Source organism: Rhinoderma darwinii, chromosome 11 (genome assembly GCF_050947455.1).
Source record: "Rhinoderma darwinii isolate aRhiDar2 chromosome 11, aRhiDar2.hap1, whole genome shotgun sequence".
NCBI lineage: Eukaryota > Metazoa > Chordata > Amphibia > Anura > Rhinodermatidae > Rhinoderma > Rhinoderma darwinii.
The window spans coordinates 44,889,692-44,912,684 of NC_134697.1; the positions used below are offsets into that span (position 1 = coordinate 44,889,692).

The following is a 22,993-nucleotide window of genomic DNA, read 5'->3' on the forward strand; positions in this document are numbered from 1 at the left end:
ACCCTCGACAGTGAATGCCGAACACAATATACACCAACCTGTGAATAAAAAAAGACTTTCATACTTACCAAGAACTTCCTGCTTCCTCCAGTCCGGTCTCCCGGCCGTTGCCTTGGTGACGCGTCCCTCTCTTGTCATCCGGCCCCACCTCCCAGGATGACGCCGCAGTCCATGAGACCGCTGCAGCCTGTGATTGGCTGCAGCCTGTGCTTGGCCTGTGATTGGCTGCAGCTGTCACTTTGACTGAATTGTCATCCCGGGAGGTCGGACCGGAGTTAGCGGTAAGTCAGAACGTCTTTTTTTTTTTACAGGTTCATGGATTTTCGGAGCGGAAGTCACTGTCCATGGTGCTGAACCAGTTTAACGCTTTCAGCACCGTGGACAGTGACTGTCTCCTGACGTCGCGTACCCGAACATTTTTTACCGGTTTCGGTCAAAACGAGTTTGGCCGAACCCGGTGAAGTTCGGTGCGCTCATCTCGAATTTGACACTCCGTTTGGATGTTTGTAAACAGAAAAGCACGTGGTGCTTTTCTGTTTACATTCAGGAGTTTGACAGCTCTTGCGCGAATCACGCAGTTCGCACGGAAGTGCTTCCGTGCGGCATGCGTGGTTTTCACGCACCCATTGACTTCAATGGTTGCGTGAGTGCGCGAAAAACGCACGATTATAGAACATGTCGTGAGTTTTTTTCTGCGCACACGCGCTGAGCGCAATTCACGCATCGTCTAAACTGCCCCATTGACTAATATAGGTGCGTACGACATGCGTGCAAAGCACGCGCGTCGCACGCGCGTATAATACGTTCGTGTAAATGAGGCCTTATTCAGTAGATCTGGAAGGTGTTGGTGCTTTTCAAGAGTATAACACATTATGGCATGCTTTAATTAAAAAAAAGGACAACTATGCATTTCATAAAATAAATGACTTTTCATTATTTCATTTTGGTTACTGTTGTGCTGTGCCCAATGTTTATGCTGCTGAGCAGCTCAATTTGGAGGTGACTGTAGTGTGATAGCTCTGCTCTGAAACTTTAAGGTTCTATTTACACGGTGCCGTCAAATTGTATTAAAACCGCAATTTAAAGATCTTGTAAAGTTGTAATTACACAGTACATTTTTCAGAATTTTTTTTTTTTTGAGACAAACACAAGAGTGGATCAAAAAAGGCTAATAGGTCTCCATTCCATTCGTTTGTATCCACTCATGGGTTTGGATGAAAAAAACTGTCACAAAAACTGCATGTGTGACTCCGAAATTATGCCACAGTTCTGATCACTGCAGATAGCCACCAGCTCTGTGAAGCAGTATTTGAACTTACATATACAGTATATCTATGTATGTATCTGTACCAGCGGCAAAAGATAAACATACACATAGAAAGAATAGAGGCATAAAGGATAAAGCTATACATACATTCACTGTCTATTGACAATCATCAACATCTTTATGGATACCATACAAGTTAGTTTGTTAGTGAATAGCAATAGTGCCACCCTTTTCCATGGGATGTGTCTGTTATTGCAGCTCAGCGTCATTCAAGTGAATGGGAATGAGCTGCAATATGGCACACACCTCATGGCCAAGAGCAGTAACACAAAAATCATTGCACAGGATGAAATCCGGGGAAGAAATCCGCAAAGTATAGGACATGCTATGGATTTGAAAAGCTGAAACATGTTCTAAAATCCACGTAAATATTTTCCTCAGCATGTTAAGTAAAGTCTGCAAAAAGATGTGCTGTGTGTATTAGAGCCTAAGGCTTTCTATTACATAAGGTTTTATTGACTTGTGGTTCTCCGTTTCTCTACATGAAATGATATCTAACCAGCACAACGTGGAGTCGGCTACGTTTATAGTTATCAAGTGTAGAAATTGGATAAACTGCAATGATCAGAACACAATGGTGCATGCAAATATGTTGGAATTTCAGACAACACAATTTTTCATGGCAGAAAGCTTTGGAGCCTGACAATCCTACAGTAAAACGGTCTAATCTAAAAGTGAAATGTTATTGACTTTGGATTTATTAAAACATGCAAGGTCATCATTAGAAAAAATCTGGACAATGAAATCCCTGAGTCCCCCTGTGTGATATCTGCATGATATTCTATTTAGCTAGACTGAATTATCTTGGACCATGACAAGGGTAACAAGTTGGGGATTGTTTTTATGGAAATCCAGCATCGGATTTAGTATTCTACTCTAAGTTGCTTTGCAATCTTACCACTCTCACATAATGCCAAATAATATGGAAGCCAATGAAGAATAATATTAACAACTCAGGAGCTTATGTTTCAAGGTATTTATTGTTATTTTGTGGAGAAATGTCTTCTAACATGTCCGTTTTGGTGAACTCTGCACTGTGCCATTCCTCTTTTATTCTTCCTGGAAATGTATGAATATATAGATAACAGGGAGTTACCATTTCCCTTCTCAGTAGGCATGTCCCTACACAGTCTGATACAGTTCAATCACATATCATACCTATAATGCCCAGTTGTCAATTTATTAATACATTCCCAGGATGTATAACAGAGGAATGGAACAATGCACAATTCTAAGAAAAAGTGTTCACAAATTGTTATTTATTTGACAACACAAATATCTATTTTAATGTCTCTTTTAACATGAAATAAACGTGGCAGGTTGGACTTCATTAGCTTAATCCACCCTTGTAGTAAAGGAGCATGGATTATGCCAATTAGGCTATGTTCACATCTGTGTCAGAGGCTCAGTTTGGAGCCTTCGTCGTAGATTGTAAATTTTTATGACAATAATAGTGTTGCATATATGAAATACGATGGGCCCCATGATAAGTCAGAAGACTCTGCCAGGTCATGCTGATATGCGTCGTGCGATGGATACGGCAGTTCGTTGTTTACAACGGAAGCCAAGGATGCAGATGTGAACGGAGCCTAAGACTTGAGATTGGCATGCTACCAATAAACAAGTAAAAAAAAAAATCTGAGTGTGCTTTTATATATTTCTGCATGTATAAGCTTTGACAACGAGTCTTTCCAGCCTAAGTTCTCTGTAATTTACATTAGTCACTGCACATGTTTATAGACGCTGCCGCAGTGCACTCTTTAAATGAAAGATTTAACTATTTACTGCTTTTTAAATAGGTCTCAGAGCAGCAATTTCATTTCACTTAACATTTGATGTAATCAAATGGGCTATTCCCAGTCCTTGCAGCCATTGCTGTGGCTTTTAGTTGGAGTCTCTAAGGTGAACACTTGACTGTAAATGAGGTCTTATTGGTTATTTGGAACCTTTATACGCTTGTAAATGAAAATGCGCTGCCTCATTTTGTTTTGGAAAGACTCCAGATGAAAGTTATCTATCAGAGCCTGGAAGCGGATGCGCCTTTTTTTTGTTTCTTATTCAAATATTATATTTTTTTCTAAGGCTCATTCCAAGGCTGTATTGCGATGAGCGGCTTCATTCATATTCACCAATCAGAAGCCACATGCACTCTGCATGCACAATTGAGCTTGATTTTACGAGCAATAGTTGACTCTTCTGACCGCTTTAAAAAGCAAAGGTTTAAGAAATATAATTAATTGTTCATTATTGCTTTTTGTCAATGTTACAAATCAAGTAGATAAAAGTGCACGTTTATTACAGCAGCGTCATGTCAACTGCAGGCTGGGGAGGGATGAAATGCTTTTGGCATTCTAAACCTTACACAGGACGCTGTTTCGCATCTGAATTGTGACCTGCTCCAGTCGGCCTGCTCAAAAACAGAATATTTTGCCTGTGAAATCTGAATGAAAGAGAAGGTTTGCTGCTTAGGTGCCTTCGAACAGCTGGTTACAGAAATGTCGTCTTCAGACCTTCATGAATGAATAACCTAAGTTATAATCTGAAAGGCTTGGGAAACACAAATATTCATGTTGGGAGCATTTGTACTGTGATATTCATTAGTGATGGGGAACGGTATGTAACGCTGACATTTCTCTAACCTGTTGCTAAAAGATTCCGTATGTATTGGGCAGGAAAATATTCATTTTTGCCAAGTGTTTTTGAACATTGCAGTAATAAAAAAAGAAGGTGCTTTACGGGGATTTTAAAATTCATCTACTGTTGAATTGAATCCTCAAAAGACCAAGGTACGGTTTGCCTCTGGGATAAAACAAAATACCGCTATCAATTTCTATCGAACGTGAGTAAACTCCGTAAATTCCATAGTATTTACTGTGTCTGAGGAATAACCATTTAAACACAGAAAAGTCGAGAATTACTAAGCTGCGTGTGTTTTAAAGCCACAATGAACAATGGAAAGGATTTACCTTAGGCCATACAAAATTATATGTGCTACTGCGTTTAGTGATCCTGCCGCATGACTAAAGTAAAATAACTTTAATAAAAAATGAACATGAACCACAACAATTTTTATAATTGTTTCTGTAGCATAGATCACGTTCAATAAGCTTTACAAGACGCTTTTTAACTAAAAGAAGCCATATGAGCTGACCCAGGTGGAGATTGCTCAGAGAGCAAGAGAATCTTTGAGACGTTATTTTCCTATGCTGTGCCCCATTTTTGCTCTAACTTCATTAGGCCTTGTTCACACAAGGGTATCTGATTTGCATCTGCAAAAAAATTGAAACATTTTCATTCATATGAATGTCCGTGTAGTTTCCAGGTGTGATCAGATTTTTTCCACTGTAAGCACTTCCGGGTTTCACTTTTTTTTTTCAGCATTTCTTTAGCTACTGATCTGTTACATAGTTTGTACGGTTGAAAAAAGACACATGTCCATCAAGTTCAACCAAGAGATGGGAAAGGGGAAGTGGGATGGGAAAGGGGAAGTAAAAAATTTCTACACATAGCAGTTAATATTTTTTTGTTCTAGGAAATTATCTAAGCCTTTTTTAAAGCCATCTACTGTCCCTGCTGTGACCAGCTCCTGCGGTGACTATTCCATAGATTCACAGTTCTCACAGTAAAGAAGGCTTGTCGCCTCTGCAGGTTGAACCTTTTTTTCTCCAGACGGAGGGAGTGCCCCCTTGTTTTTTGAGGGGGTTTTACATGGAACAGGATTTCACCATATTTTTTGTATGCGCCATTCATATATTTGTATAAGTTAATCATGTCCCCCCTTAGATCTGTGAAAAATGGAAAGCACATGGATGCTGTCTGTGTGCGGTCCGTTTTTTTTGTTTTTTTTTACACTCCCATAGACTATAATGAGCGAGTCTGGTCCACAAAAATGGACATTTGTTCATTTTGTGTTCTCCTCATGTAAATGTGATTCACTTATGATCCACTTCTGACTGAAAAATATGATAAGTAACTTTAATAATATGTCTAACGTGACCTAGTCCACCGCACTTATTACCCATCTAGACTGACTTCTTATCGTGACCTCATTTAAGGGCCCTTTATCATGGGCCAATAATCTGGCAAACACACGTTCATCAGCTCATTGTGTCGTTCATGCAGCATGAAATATAGTATCGTTGTCGGCAGCACATCTCCTTGTCTAAACAGGGAGATGTGCTGCCATCATGATCTGATAGAAATGTATAAAGACAAGCGATCGTAGTAACAATCTGTAATGCCCATGGCTGTGGGCCGTCACTCACCTCCTGACGGCCGCAGCCATGGGTCAGTGAGCGTAGGCCCGCATCTCCTCTTCAGGAGACGCCAGCGCTCACTTCTGCTTCACTCAGCCGGGTCCTGTAGGTTGCACACTCATGCTCGTGCCCGCTCTTAAAGGGCCAGCGTGCTCATATGAATTATAGTACCATATTAGCCCATGAGCACCCTGGTCTATAAGAAGGGCCCTGCCTCTTCCCGCTTTGCCTGAGCGTTGTTATCGTTACCTATGTTTGTCTCTGCAAATGGTCCCTTAGTGTTTCCTAGTTCCCAGTGTTTCCGTTCCTGCTCCTTGTGTCCCGTGCTATCCAGAACCAAGTGTTGTATTGAGTTGGAGTCGTGCTGCGCTAAGTACTACGCCTGTGCTGTTACACCACGCCTGGTGTCTGCCTGCTGCGAAAGTCTCATCCGAGCCTGTCTTGCTGCTGTCCAAAGTTGTAAAACCTATTTGAACTATAGACTTTGACCTGTGTCCTGTTGGCCAGCTGCCATACCGTTAAGGCATTACGGGCCAGTGGGTCCACACGCCCTACGTAACACAATCGCTTGTCCCCATACATTAGTGATTATTGAAAGGAGCAAACAAGCGTCAATCAACGAGCTGCCTCGTCGATTGGCGCTAATTTTCATGACCCTTATCGGGCCGTGTAAAAGGACCTTAAGCCTCCTGCATTAGGGCTGTCAGAAATTAGCCCCTTACTGCACCATATAAAGCTGCTGCTTGAGACAGTTTCCTCCAATTTGTCTTTTCTTTTTAAAAGGGTGTTGGGTTTTAAATAGCCCAATTACCAATAGGACTTAGGAAGGGCTAAGGTATGTTTCACTGGGTCATCCACACTAATTTATCATATAGTCACCCTTATTTTGTTGCTGACACACAGTAAGCTAAAATAACTTAATTGAAGCAGTAGTAGGTAAGAGCTTTACCTGAATAATGCATAACTGTATTTATGGTAATTGTCTGCCTTCAAGTCCCATTGAAGAGGAAATTATGTATGAAAGTTATTATTATGTCATGTGTGTACATTCAAGGAATAAATAATTGCGCTATTTGCAGCAAACCTTCACTGATCAGCTGCATTCAATCCAGGCAATTTTTCTTATGATTGCGGTGCTAAGTGAGGGTTAATATGACTGATTTAATTCAGCTTTTTGAATTTGAAAGTAAAATAAGAACCACATTGTAACCATTATATAGTAAGTATTATGAAAATGTTGCAGAACATGCAATACACTAATCTTAATAGAGTGACTACAATGAGAGGCACATTACATTTTGCTTTTTTTGGTTAGTTTTTCTTTTTATTCTGCTTAGAAATAGCAAAAATTGACATCTCGTGCACAATAAATTACTGACTGTAATAGGGTTATTTATTATGGCTCATCAAAAGTAAGTGAAGTCGTAATAGTTTGGTTAAAACGGTCTTTATACAAAATAATGATAAAAAAAAACTCTGGTCTACAGATCTCAATTACTATACCAGGTGCCCATGTTGACTAGAATATATATATTGTATCAAAAAAATATTTATTTATGAATTTAAGCAACAACAAAGATAACACAAATTTCTGACGTGTTACAAAGATAAAAGAATGGTATCAAACACCAAATATACAGCGCCAGATTGGTTCCATAGAGTGAGATATATTATTTTGCTACATTAAGTAAACGTGGCATGGCAAGGAATATGCGTTACGGATATACGCCTATATGTAGAAGTCAGTACATATAATAATAGAGGTATATTCAATCACCACCTAGAAAAACCTCTAAAATCAAGTATACATACATATAGTACTACAAACCTGCCAGGAAAATAAAAAAATTTGAACTCTTACATGAAATAAAGTGCAATGCAGTGACTGGCGTGTATTGCCGCCTCTACGTGCTTATCGTGTTAATTCTCCTCAGGAAACGCGCGTCGAGGCGGCAATACACGCCAGTCACTGCATTGCACTTTATTTCATGTGAGTAAGAGTTCAAATTTTTTTCTTTTCCTGGCAGGTTTGTAGTAATATATGTATGTATACTTGATTTTAGAGGTTTTTCAAGGTGGTGATTGAATATACCTCTATTATGATATGTACTGACTTCTACATATAGGCATATATCCGCAATGCATATTCCTTGCCATGCCATGTTTACTTAATGTAGCAAAATAATATCATATCTCACTCCATTGAACCAATCTGGTGCTGTATATTTGGTGTTTGATACCATTCTTTTATCTTTGTAATACATCAGAAATTTGTGTTTTTATCTTTGTTGTTGCTTAAATTCATAAATAAATATTTTTTTGATACAATATATATATTCTAGTCTTTATAGTCCTTTTGCTAGATTTTTGGTTTATATCATGTCTTTTTGGGAGCCATAGGCTGTTCCCTTCTCATTAAGAGACGGACTACCTATAGGAATAACAGGTGCCCATGTTGTAAGATGTAAAAAAATCACAAGCGACAGTTATTAAAATGGATCGTGCAAGAGAAAAGTAGAGCAGTTGCCCGAAGCAACCACTCTGAAAAACTAGAACTGAAAACTGATTGGTTACTATGGGCAATTCCTCCATATTTGCTTTGCACTCGTTTTAATAAATCTCCCCCAAAGTTTGTATTAGAGTGTATTGAACACACCTGCTGAATAGGGGGGCTTAAAGGGATGCTATACAGTACTTCACCCTTTCCCCATGTACCAGAGTACAAATGTAGATTGAAGAAAAACTGCAGCACTCAGATATCCAAAAAGTGTTGGTCTTTATTCACCAAGCAGTAAAAACTACAACGTTTCAACCCCTATTGGGTCTTTGTCAAGCATGCTTGACAAAGACCCAACAGGGGTTGAAACGTTGTCGTTTTTACTGCTTGGTGAATAAAGACCAACAATTTTTGGATATCTGAGTGCTGCAGTTTTTCTTCAATCTACTGTGTGCAAGTTGTCCCGTTGGACCTGGGACATTTGTGCTGCGTGCACCATCCCTTGCTAGGGATTATCTACCTTGTTTCCCTCAAAGGATCCTTTTTGGCTGTGCTGCTGATTTCTTTACAGAGTACAAATGTAGCCATCTTTATCTTGACTTTTAACACATTACACAGTGGCAAGAAACTTTAACTTGACTTTTTCAATGGATTTTCTTGTGTGATATCACGCTGCAGCAAGTTATCAGAGTGTAGACAAAGTTGGCTGCATATGTAGCTTTGGATTTTTGTAAAAAAAAAAAAAATGCAATTACAACAGCAAGATAAAAACTTTATTTGTACTTAGGTTTCAGTGTAATGTGGTGGTGGAGGTTACAATGCACCCCTTTAGATCTAAAATGATGAGGCACTACATTCAATCAATGGTCTACCGTTGTAAAGTATGGTCCTTAAGAAGCTCTCCACTCTGGCTGATTGAGCCTCGAGCGGGGAAGCCCCCTCTATTTGATTCATATGCTTTAATAGGACATATGGAATGGGGTTGCCTAAAGCTAAAACCCCTTTAAGAGGATAACGTATCGAGAAATATTTGTGATTGGGGAATTGATTCAAGTTTTCCAGTTTTCCCGAAATCCACTATTGCACAGCATGTCTTTCAAGAAAACATTTAGGCATTCTGAAATGACTTTTTCATACTGTGTATGAATAGCTGGAGTATAATAAATCCTAATTAATTAGAATGACACAAACAAAGGTCGCTATAATGACTGCCATTGCTGTAATATTAACTCTCATTACCAAGGCAGATTATTGTCATAAATAGGTATGATTGCATGACGCCGATAACCGCTAGATTCTTGCACATTATAATACTGTTACTTAGATTTGTGCCTATTCTGGCATATTTCCCAAAAACAAACATGTTGGTTGCTAGGTGTTATTTCCTTGCATGGATTGAAATTTAATTTGTTCATATCTGAATTCATATTATTATGAACTGATGGTTTTGCTGATATACATATTCAACACATAATAATCACAATGAATATCAGCAGCAATAAGCCAACACCTCCTGCAGTGTTGGGAACAATGTATAGAATTGTCACTTTGAAAAGTTTTTTCTTGCCTTTCTTATTTATGCCATAAGGATAGTATTAAAAATAACATGTTGACTGAATGTGGACTTCATGTGTGAAATGTATTAAATGTAGAGTTTGGGTTTCTGAAAACAAAGCTTACAAATTAAAGAAATAGGTTATTGTTTTTTGGCTGCATTGAGAAGCTGGATAGTGCACAAAGGACCAATATCTGAGGTGGCCTTCAGGCCACTTTTTCAACCCCACGTGTCCATTTGTGAACATGCCCATCGTCATCTAGCAATGATGTCACAGCTCAGGCCCCATGCACACGACCGTTAAATCTCCAGTAGTATCAGTCTGTAATTATGGGCCAATTAGTTTCTATGGCCAATGGACACCTTCCCGTATACTTACGGGAAGGTGTCCGTGCTGTAGAAACTTTCTGAAAAAAATAGGACATGTCCTATTTTTTTATTTTACGGACCGTGCTCCCATACTTTATAATGGGAGCATGGCCTGTAAATACGGACGGCTGTCCGCAGCCGCCCTTGCCCGTAATTACGGGCACGTTCGTGTGCATGGTCTCTCAGCATTTTATCAACCAAGTTCTTCCATGGTTATTAGGGTTTGAACTCCTATAGTCTCATGTATAAATCATTGAATGCCGGAAAAATTACGCAGTCTACCTATACATCTCTCCTGGGCAGTACTCCATGACAGATATACAAGTCAAGATTATCTCATGGGCACAATTTATTGGCAACCACCCTCCTGCACTAATGGCCAGAATTTGAGAAATGCAAACCATTTAATCACCTAGATTCCGCAATTAATACCGGCATATACTGGATGTAAACAAAGAAAGGGGGCTACCCTTTAAAAGGCCCTTTTACATGGACCAATTATCAGGTAAACGCTCGTTGACAATAATTGCCCTGTGTAAACAGGGCAGCGATCAGCAGATGAACAAGCAAACGCTCGATCATCTGCTGGTCGTATCGTTTTAAAAAAGTGAAATATTATCGTTGTCGGCAGCACTTCCTGTGTAAGCAGGGAGACGTCCTGCCGACATGATAGTAATGTATGGGGACAAGCGATCGGAATAATGAGCGCTCGTCCCCATACTAGCTCCTTGTGAAAGGCGCTCGTTTACACGGCTCAGGACGGGCCGTGTAAGAGGACCTTTATTGCTCTATCCACCCTGTAATCACAATTGCAGGGCTGATATTTTTATATGGGTAACCCGAGTCTCTTCTGTGAGAATGCCTGCTAGGGCATACCTTAGGTGCACATAAAATAGTATATGGTATTTAACATTTTTTAGTACTATTGTAGTTAAATTAAATAAAAAAATAAAAAAATAAATTTAAGTTAAAGAGGCTCTGTCACCAGATTTTGCAACCCCTATCTGCTATTGCAGCAGATAGGCGCTGCAATGTAGATTACAGTAACGTTTTTATTTTTAAAAAACGAGCATTTTTGGCCAAGTTATGACCATTTTTGTATTTATGCAAATGAGGATTGCAAAAGTACAACTGGGCGTGTTTACAGTAAAAGTACAACTGGGCGTGTATTATGTGCGTACATCGGGGCGTTTTTACTACTTTTACTAGCTGGGCGTTAGGAATGGGAGTGTATGATGCTGACGAATCAGCATCATCCACTTCTGTTCGTTAACACCCAGCTTCTGGCAGTGCAGACACACAGCGTGTTCTCGAGAGATCACGCTGTGACGTCACTCACTTCCTGCCCCAGGTCCTGCATCGTGTCGGCCACATCGGCACCAGAGGCTACAGTTGATTCTGCAGCAGCATCAGCGTTTGCAGGTAAGTAGCTACATCGACTTACCTGCAAACACCGATGCTGCTGCAGAATCAACTGTAGCCTCTTGTGCCGATGTGTCCTCGCTCGTCCGACACGATGCAGGACCTGGGGCAGGAAGTGAGTGACGACACAGCGTGATCTCTCGAGCCCAGTTGGACTTTTACTTTAAACACGCCCAGTTGGACTTTAGCAAGCCTCATTTGCATAAATACAAAAAATGGTCATAACTTGGCCAAAAATGCTCGTTTTTTAAAAATAAAAAAGTTACTCTTATCTACATTGCAGCGCCGATCTGCTGCAATAGCAGATAGGGGTTGCAAAATCTGGTGACAGAGCCTCTTTAAAGTCACTTAGTCGGACTATAAGAAATGTTAAAACATAGTTGACAGAATTGCTTTATTTCTGTGCATTACCCACTTAAAATTAATTCATATAAGCCAAATGCTAGTTAATATGTATCCTAAAACTGTGCCAGTAGAACTTATCCTGCAAGATACAAGATCTCATACAGCTATGTCAGCAAAAAAATAAAAAGGTTATGGATGTATGTACAGTAGGTATGTAGGGAGGCAAAATAGCTGTGGCTTTAAGGGATTAATGGAGTGACCTGTGATTTTAAAATTGTTGGCCTATCCTTCGGATGGGCCATCTATATTAAATGGGTGCGGGTCAGTCTAGGGGCTGTGGATAGGACACCAATGTTACAATCCTGGATAACCCCCTTCAAACCAGAGAAAATGGTTTACATATAAGTTGAACCATTTTATCAAGTACCGACAGCACCAAAATTATTATTTTTATGTTTTAAAAGGACCATTGTTTCTATGTGCACTCGATTTAATAGATTAAACAATGAAGTGCTCTCTTTTTTTTGGTTTTCTAAAAGATTTCACAGATGACTCAAAGGCATTTGAAGGGGAAAAACCCCCCATTAAACAAACAAAAATAAAAACAGTGCCTATCCCACAATACTGTATACTCATATAGTAGTTATTTCCCCACTTATGAGGTACAGGAAATTGAACTCGGTAAATAGAGTGTTTTTAGTATTTTTTAGTATGTTGTTTTTTGTCCTGTTTGCTTGACACTTTATACTATGCAGTGATATTTACAAGTATTTCTTTGACAGCCACTGACTTTGGAATCCCACATAAGATATGAGTCAGTCTCTATGCCAAGGTTAGGATTGTTAATTGTATGCTAACATCTATCGAGATCCATATAAATAAGATCTATTTAAAGCAGATATGTCAAATATTGATTTGAATAAGTCTATTTCTACGCATCGCTCTCCATTCTGCTTACTTATATTTCAGTAGCTTGGGAGGAATCTGCTAGTCAGGAAAGCTTATTTTCAAAGGTGCGTAGGGAATTCCTTACAGTTCATATTACGTTTAAGCGCTTTTGAAAATGTGATATTTTCTCTCGAGGTCCACTCTTACATTGTAATAATAGGATTGGGATTGCTGTAGGCTGACTTTTGGTAATGGGTTTTACTGGACTTAAGGAGGTGACTGTGTGCACTCTATGAAGGTCCCTTTGCTATGTTTCTATTTATATCAATTTAAAAAAACAAAATACATATTAATATACCATTTCTATTCTGTTTTCAGGATATGAATGACTTTTCGCCTATATTTAACAAAGCGATCTACTGGGGAATGGTGGCTCCAGATGCCATTAAGGGCACTGTTATTGTTACAGTTGCTGCTGAAGATCATGATCCTCCGGTAAGTCAAACGCTTCTATAAATATACTATTACCCAAGTGAGAAATTCCTTTAACCCTCATAAGTGACCCAGTACTCTGAGCATCTGTGTTGATTATTTAGAGTCTCCTACAGCAGTAGCCCTCATACATTTTTGATGTTTCCCTATTGCTTATCATTATGGCTTGCGCTACATTTCAGTTTTGAAGTAAAGCATCAGGAACCAGCATTTGTTTTGGTTGACCACGCCAGATGAAAGAGGTCAAAGCATATATACATATCTAAAGTCAAAATAATTATATATCTATAGATCTCTGTGAATTCCATCCATAAATCAGGATTTAAGGCTGAGATGAATGTAGAGTTAACAAACAACTCCCAACTCCTTCTATACAGGGGTTTTGCTGAACACTACATCAATATGTACTGTATCTTTTGTGCTTTGAAAGCTTGCTTATTTTCTGGACATAAAAAGCTAAGTGTAATTGTCACTTATGATGTTCATTGATTATGTATTAATTAACGTGGCCCTATTACCACAGACGACCCCTCGAATATGGGAGCTGCCATGACAACCCTGTCAGACAGCTGATTTTGCTGGTTGAAGTCACGACATTATAGACACTGCAGTCATGTGATGTCACTAAAATAACATATCACCAGCAGCAGCCACCGGGCAAAATTAGTAAGAAGCTTTAAAGGGGTTATGTGGGGACTGAAAAGTACTAGCAATGTACTCACTGCAGTATGTGAGCACACTCGCTAATACGGCACACGTAGAAGCCCTTGCCGTCACTGCTAAAATCCCCATCTAGAGCGTCGGCAACACTCTGGCCAGGGATTTCGCTCCAGGAGGATCCCCTGATGTCACTGTCCATATAGGGACAGTGACTTGAGGGTCCCTCTCTAGGAGCAGAATCTCCGGCCAGAGAGTTGCTGATGCTCTAGACGGGGATTCTAGCAGTTACGTCAAAGGCTTTCCCGGGCACAGTGCTTAGAATAGCGCTGAGTCCTCTTGGCCAGGTTCAGTTTTTAACGGCCGTCACAAGGATTGATTCCTGAAAAACGGCCACTAAAAACGGATCCATTGAGTTCTATGGGGGCCATCCAGACATGTCTTATTTCTTGACGGCCAGTATTCACGGGCCTTTAAAAAACCGACCATGTGAATACAGCCATAGAATTACACAGTTCTTGAAACAGCCGTATGACGGCCGTTTTTCACTGTCATGTGAGGCTACATTCACACGACAGTGGAAAAAAATGGCTATTAAAAACTGATCAACAGTCAGTTTTTCATGGCCATTTTGCATCAGTGTGTCTCCAAAATTTCCTGTCAGTCTGTCTGTTTTGAATGGCAGTTTGCCATCCCTTTGCCATCCGTTTTTCATTGCCTTTAAAAAAAATTGATGGATTTAATTTGTCAGGTTTTTTTTTGTCCCAACCCCCTGAAAACACCCCAGTGCCCACTGTAGATAGTGGCCACAAAGATAGTGCCAGTGCTCATAGTGCCCACTGTGTCCACATAGTACCACAGTGCTCAAATATAAAGTGACATACTGTCATAGTGGCCACATAGATAGTGCCTGAGTGCCCATGTGGATAGTGCCACACACAGTGCCCATGTAGATATTGCCACAGTGTCCCCTGTAGATAGTGTCACCCCTCTGTAGATAGCACCACCGCCACCACCTGTAGATAGCAGTACCGCCACCACCCCCCTGCAGCAAGCAGTACCACCACCACCCCCTATAGATAGCATCACCGTAGACAGCACTACTGCAACTCCATCTAGGAGCGGAATCCCCGGCCAGAGCATTGCCGACGCTCTGGACGGGGATTTTGCTCCTAGAGGGAGCCCCTGGCATCTCTCTCCAATATATGGACAGTGACGTCAGGGGCTCCCTCTAACAGCAGGATCCCCGGCCAGAGTTTCAGCAATGCTCTGGCCGGGGATTCTGCTCCTAGAGAAAGCTGCAGTGGCAATATCTTCAAGCGGAAGTTGGGGTGGTGCTGTCTACAATGGGGTGGTGGTGCTGTCTACAAGGGAGTGGTGGTGCTGTCTACAAGGGGGTGGTGGTGCTGTCTACAAGGGGGTGGTGGTGCTTTCCACGATGGGGTGGTGGTGCGGTCTACAATGGGGTGGTGGTGCGGTCTACAATGGGGTGGAGGTGCTATCTACAAGGGGGTGGTGGTGCTATCCGATAGTGAAATCCCCTGCCAGAGTGTCATCAACGCTCTGGCTGGGGATTCCGCTCCAGGAGTGGCCTCTAACTTCACTGTTCATATATGGATAGTGAAGCCAGGGGCTTCTCCAGGAGCGGAATCCCTGGCAAGAGTGTCGGCAATGCTCTAGACGGGGATTCCGCTCCAGGAGGACCCCCTGATGTCACTGTTCATATATGTACAGTGACGTCAATAGCCTCTCCGGGCTCGGTGCTTAGAGTAGCATTGTGTCCAGGGAGTCCTTGCTCAGGATCATGGGGGCCGTGCTATGTCCTAAGGGGGCCGTCGGGCCATGAAAATGGCCAAAAATAGGACATGTCCTATTTTTTTACAGATAGTATTCACAGGGCGTGAAAAAAAAGTGGCCGTGTGAATAAATCTGTACTACTTCATTGTTCTAAAAATGGTCGTGTAATGGCGGTTAACAATTTAAAGACCAAGACATTTTTAGTTTTTACGTTTTAGTTTTTTACTCCCTGCCTACCAAAAGCCATAACTTTTTTATTTTTCTGTCAATAGAGTGTTGTGAAGGCTTATTTTTTGCGGGGGGAGTTGTAGTACTATTTTCACCATTTAAAGTACCCTATAATGCACTGGGAAATATAAAAAAAAATACTTTGTGGGGTGGAATTGGAAAAAAAATGCTATTCCTCCATTGTTTTTTTGGGTTTAATTTTTACGTCAGTCACCGTGCGGTAAAAACGACAACTGAACATTATTCTGCATCTCAATACGATTACGGTGATACCAAATTGATATTGTTTTTTTTATATTTTAATATTTTTACAAAGAAAAAACTATTTGTTAAAAAATCACATGTTGAGAGCCGTAACTTTTTTATTTTTTCTTCGATTAAGCGGTATGAGGGCTTATTTCTTGTGGGACGAGCTGTAGTTTATATTGGTACCATTTTTGGTACATACGATTTTTGATCACTTTTTATTTAAAAAAATGTATCGCTAATGTGACCAAAAAACAACAATAATGGCGTTTTAAAAATATTTTTTTTTTACGCCGTTCGCCATTCGAGTAACAAATATTACATTGTAATAGTTCAAACTTTAACGGATGCGGCAATACCAATTTTGTTCAATTTATTTTTACATTGTACACTTTTTATTAGTCCACCTTGGGGTCTTGAACCAGCAGTCATTAGATCGCTGGTACAATACACTGCAATACTAATGTATTGCAGTATATTGCCTCTTTACAGGCTTCTGCTAAGCCCTGCCGGAGACCCCCGGGCTGACATGAAAACCATCGGCGCCCTGTGATCGCTTTGCAGGGGGGCCATTGGGCTGTCGGACGGGCCCGCCCCTCCTAACGGTTTAAATGCCGCAGTCGCGATTGACTTCGGCATTTAACTAGTTAAACGGCCAGGAGCAGATCGATCTCTGCTCCTGGCCGTTAAAATAGCATGTCCGCTGTGATAAACAGCTGCCAACTGCAGCGTATGGAGCAGGCTCAGCGCGTGAGCCCACTCCAAACTTTACCCTCCCCATGACGTACAATTTTGTCATGGGGTGGGAAAGGGTTAAAAAAAAAACGGCCACAGTTTTTCACGATCGTTTGAATGTAGCCTTATTCCTTATGCACATACATATGACAGCTTATTCTGAAAAGTCACATGAAAGGTTAGGTACGCATTAAATAAATCAAAGTAGCACCTTTATGTATTAAGTAAAAAAAACATCAACATATAACCCCCCCTGTACCTTAATTAGAATTGAAAATTAAATCTTTAACTACATCTACATCAGCTCACTTTGACTGAAAAATGACTCACACAAGAATCCATGCTGCTATTACGTATGACTTGTGACAGCTAATATAAATACTTGAACATGTCCTTGAAGATTACATGTAAATCTGAAAACATGAATGCTATCCAAAATATTTCTAGTCATTTACAGATGTAGCCAAGTTTATCTTGACTCTGATAACTTACTGCAGCGTGATATCACACAAGAAAAGCCATTGAAAAAGTCAAGCTAAGTCAAGAGTTAAGTCAAGATAAATATGGCTACATCTGTACATTTAATTTATTTTTACTCTGCTGGGAGGCAACTACTATTTCATGTATAGATTGTACCTCTGTTTAAAAATGGAACTATATACTCTTCCATATTGTAAAATCATATTAGGTAATACTAATTGGAAAATGTTCTGGCGTGAAAGCCTTTTTTTAATACATAATCTCAAACGTATTCTTCATTGGAGCTCATTCCATTTGATGATTGAAAGGCGGAATGTTTCTAACTAATTTACAGCAATTTAGAAAATGTGTCTTGTAAAATACTCCCAGAAAGGAGTATGTTTAACCGTCTAGATTGGATAAGCATTGCAAAAGAAAAAAAAAATCCTTTGCGGTTGGTTTTACAGGGAATAGATTAAAATGTTAAGCTTGTGCCACGTGGAGTGAGACTCCAGAGCGGATTTCATTATTAACGTTGCTTGGTGAGCAAAGAGAGCACACAGTGGAAGGGGCTTAAAACTTATTGCAGTGAGCACTTGTACTTTTTAGGATGCAGAAGCGAATATACTGATCAGATATTTATGCATTGAGCTGTATCAATGGCTGTGTTTGCACCTTGACAATCTAAATTCATCCACTGGTGACCATGGTGGTGCAGAGTAGCGTGAACGATTATAGGATCCATATTGGAATGAGTCACTTGGCTTCATGTAGAATTCCATAGTATTACATGTGCAGGGTTATGTAATTTAAGGGGTTGTCTTAGTATGACATGACCCTTTTTATACGTTCTCTTAGGGCAGATGAAAATAATAGAGGGGGTCCCCTGATTTGGTATTTAGATGGTCCCTATAGTACTACAGTTCATCCTGCCCTTACTTATTAATGAACAGGATGTCAGACATTTAAAAACTAACTTAAAAGTGGGAAAGGGTATAACCTTACAAAACCAGAAAGCTTAAGTTACAAGGCATGCGAGTACAGTAATGAGATTGCTCAGGAAAACAACAGGGCTATATTTTTTTGGGGGTGAAAATGCTCCATAATATGGGTATATCAAACTACGTCATAGCTGGGTTACCATTTTAAATGTAATCTGTTGGCCTTGAAAATTAGGACACAATGCTAAATTGCGCAAAAATATTTTCTAGGTTTCCCAGGAAAATGTATTCAATGCTGCCCAGTCCAAATGTAGGAAATGAAAGGGCTTTACAAGATTTTTTTGAAAAAAAGGAGGCACAGTGTAGTTAGCACGGAAAATGTTGACACTTCGCTATGTAAAAACACTGAAGAGTTATTGTGGACCTCAACTGCATGGTTGCAAGAACAATGGGGGGAATTTATTACTCGTTCTATGCCAGTTTTCTGGTGTAGAAAATGCGCAATCAGTACAAAAGTCGCAATTTGTGCAAACATTTTGACTTTTGTGCTGTTTGCGCCACTCCCCCACTTTTTTTTAAAGTCCACAAAGCTTAGCGGAGGGGAGAGGGGCCGCCTGTAGCCCAACAAATTTACAATAATTTATGCCAGAAACTGGCAGATAGCTTTCGCAGACCTGACTTTCTAGAGCATGGATGGCCAGAAATGCGCCTAATTTATTAGGAAGTTTGCGCCGCTTAATGAATCAGGCACATCTTATTCCAGCGTGTTTTAGATCAAGACTTTCAGATTAATCTAAATCTTTAATAATTCCCCACAGAATATATAATGCCGGTACACTATAAACTGCTGCCACTCATTCCTTTGTCAAAATAAAACGTAGTGAGCCAGGGGTGCTTTTTACTTTTTTTGTACTTTTTTTTATGTCGGAGTCAAACTGTGAAATTGCACCCCCCTCCTCCCCAAATGAGAGATGGGAAAATTCAGGAATGGACTGTATCAGCAAAAATGCTGCCCCTGCAGTCAGAGAAGGGAGCTGCCTGAGGCAAGTTCTCACCTTACCTCATGGCTAATTCATCAGTGGGACCAAGAACCACCACTTTTTTTTTTAAGGGGATGGCCTTGCGGGGGAACAAAGTGTTTAACATTTGTACCAACATCAGAAAGAGAGTTTTAACATCTTATACAGGTTAGCGCAGCACTTGACAGCAGTTAATATAGGATGTCAATTAATTAAAATAGGCTTTTTATTAGAAATAATTATCTTAAAAGCAAAATGTATGATTGCAGTTGTAGTGCAGAAGAAAAAGTAAGCTTGTGAATAAAGTCTACACAGGATATTTGGTACACATGCCAGATGACCTTTATTTTCATTGATTAGCACTATATCAATTAATTCTGCTTACCACGGTTAATAATCAGTACTTCCTTCCCTAAGGGTTTAATTGCTGCAATTTATCAAGTGTGTGAATAATTCACAACAGTTTTGCGTTCTATGCATTTAATGTAAGCTATCATTTCCATTGCCTCTTTTATTATTACTCATTAAATATAGTAATGTTTATACCAGGAGTAAGCCTGCAGTGCATAGAACATAGGAGCTCCTGCAGCAAAACGACATTGCCATCATGTTTGATAAGAAAACGCAACGTTTACATTACCAATTGTCAGTGGGATTCCTGCTAATTTTGCCATTAGATTGTAAGCTCCATTGGTGCAGGGATGAATTCGGAAAAAAAAATGTCATTGCAACATTGCGGTTAGGGGTTTGATATCCCATTCAAGACAACAATTACCTGGAACTTGTTTTTTTCTGTGGTTTCCTTCAACATTCCATATTTAGTTGCCTTCCATGATAATTTATGTGAATGTGGAAGAGATTGAGAAATTAGATTTATATCAGTGGCAGATAACAATTTTTTTATTAATATTATAAAATACTAAAGAAATAGAACAAAACCATAGTGTCAAACGTATTGGGGCCCATGTGAAGGAATATGTTATCTGCAATGTACTGAGGAATATTTTATAAAATTATGGACAATACATATTAACTTCACATGTAGGCGCCATATAAAGGGACAAGAATTACAAGTACCAGTAAACTAGTTTTATCTTTGCAGTAATTTCCTGTTTGTTCACAGACAAATCTGGGTTCCAAATCAATGTCCAAATTCTAATCGACTTGTTTAGACACTCAGGAGGTGGACATTGATTTTCAAACAGAAGACAATGCAGAAAAAAAGGTCATTCTCATTAACAATGGTGGCACCCAACTTTGTTCTTTTATTACACAGAATTGGAAGTATTTTTTGTTTTATCACATTGCATTACAAGCCTTGAGCAGCAAGCCTGTACGGCGGAGCACTGAGTCCCTATGGTTTCATATTACAGAGCACAAGGCACTCTGTGTGGTGGTATATGGTACCTCCGTACGCCACTGTATTCTTCCGTAGAAACATACCATGTCGTTTCCTCTTACGGATTAATATGGAATCCATATGAATCCCTGACAGAAAACCTGCGTGTGTGTCTGTATAAAATGAGGGAGCCACAGTAGAGGCCTATAGATTCCTATGGATGCCGTATAACAGATGCGTATTATAGTCATGTTCATGAGTCCTGAGTGTGTGTAAAAAGGTTTCACAGGGGAGTCCTCAAATGACATAATGGAAAGCTTTGTGTGAAAGAAAAAGCACAGTTTTGTGTATTAGGATTGCATTGCAAATGAGGTGTTTTATATAACCTAAATAGGTAATTATATTATATGTCCACAATTAGTTTCGAACCTGTACAAATTTTGGCTAGAAATGAAAAAGAAAACAACAAATGAAAACCAATTTTATAACAAAACATGGTAAAGGCACATTTCTTAAGAAAGGTCACCAGCTTTACAGCAGGAAGGATTTTCAGCATTAGCAGAACAAATGACAGATTGCTATTCTATTTTCTGTAAAAAGCAGCCTGCTGTAGTGAAACTTTTAGCCTGTAGTTTAGAAACTGCAGAAAACTCATGTTTTATTAAAGCGGGATGATGCCACTGATGGATGCCATGCAATTATAGCCACCTCCTCACAAAGCCGAAACCTCCAAACCGCTATTCAGCAGCAATCTATTAGCAGGGGGTGTAATTGAACTGTTAGCACTACAATCAACCTTATGCATAATGTTCCTAGATTATGTGCCATAAGTAAATTCTATGGGGCTGAAATGTTACTAGCCTCTATTTTCAAGATGTATTCGACTGTGGCCTTCTAAATTACAAATTATTAATGCATTTCCTTTACTGTGTTTACCCATACAAGTAAAATGCTTTTAGGAGTAGAGTTGTTATATAAATAACTGTGTGTGTGTGTGTGTGTGTGTGTGTGTGTGTGTGTGTGTGTGTGTGTGTGTGTGTGTGTGTGTGTGTGTGTGTGTGTGTATATATATATATATATATATATCAAGTACCTATACTGTATATAGATATGTGTACACACACACACACACACACACAAAATCCACACAGATATAAAGAGATAGACAGACACACACATGTATATGTATATATATATTATATATATATATATATATATATATATATACATACACACAGATGTAGCCATCTTTACCTTGACTTTTAACGCATTAAATACACAATGGCTAAATCTCTTATCTTGACTTTTTCAATAAATTTTCAATGGCTTTTGTTGTGTGATATCACGCTGCAGCAAGTTATCAGAGTCAAGTTGAAGATGGCTACATCTGTATATATATATATATTAAACTCCTTAACGACTGCCCACTGTCTTTTGACGGAAGGCGGTGCAGGTGCTTAGTTTACAGCGGCGTCTTTTGGCGTTGCTGTAGAAGAGGCCAATGAGAGCTCCTGTGTAACTTACAGCTCCTGATTTTAGAGCAGCCTGCTAAATACAGCTAGGGTCGGAACACATTCGGACCCCAGCTGTTTAACCCTTTGATTGCCACGGTCTGTGACTGCGGCATGATTAAAGGTGATGTGATCAAAGACCAGGGAAACCCTCTGCAGTCAGCCCTGGGGACCTAGAAAGGACCCCAGGAATGTCTGTTCATTTTGCCTGCTGTTAGGGCACACTATGTTTTGTCCTAACAGCAGCCTGTGTCATGTTGACACAGTGTAATGTATTAGCATTAAGGAGTATGCTAATACATTATAAGTAAAAAATTGTTTGTAAATAAAGTTATCCCTTAATGGGATTAAAAAAAAAAAAAAATGAAAGAAAATAAAATGTCCCAACAAATGTCATTATTTTGCATTAAATATATTTTATTGCCCCTACATTAAATAAAAAACAAAAACTACACATATTAGGTATCTAAATGACCTTAATAACCTGAAAAATGAATCTAACAGGTTATTTGGCATAAAACATGAATGGGATAAAAAAATAAACAAGAAAAACGATGCAGAGAATTGCTTTTTCCTATATTTATGCCACAAAAATATTTATTTTCTACCCCCAAACTTTGAAAAAAAAAAATAATAACATTTTTCTCCCACAAAAAATAAGGGTTCAATATGGCCATGTCAATGAAACCATAAAAAAGTTATGGCTGAAAGGCAGAGAGGTAAAAACTGAAAAATGTAGCTGGTCATTAAGACCTTTTCAGGCCCGATTATTAGGGGGTTAATCAATATTTCAACTACACAAATGCAATTTAAAACTTTTGAAGTAGCAGAAACACAAAGACTACTGACGTGCAGAAACACACTGCAAACACAAAGACTACTGACGTGCAGAAACACACTGCAAACACAA

The 22,993-nt window shown here is 39.5% G+C and overlaps 1 protein-coding gene across 1 annotated transcript in view; it reads left to right on the forward strand.

The window, feature by feature from the left end:
• PCDH15 (protocadherin related 15) overlaps positions 1-22,993 on the forward strand; it is a 1,038,602-nt gene that overhangs the window by 719,407 nt on the left and 296,202 nt on the right. Inside the window, exon 21 of the mRNA XM_075841191.1 lies at positions 13,038-13,154. Coding sequence (XP_075697306.1) covers positions 13,038-13,154 — 117 coding nt within the window. The remainder of the gene's footprint in view (positions 1-13,037; positions 13,155-22,993) is intronic.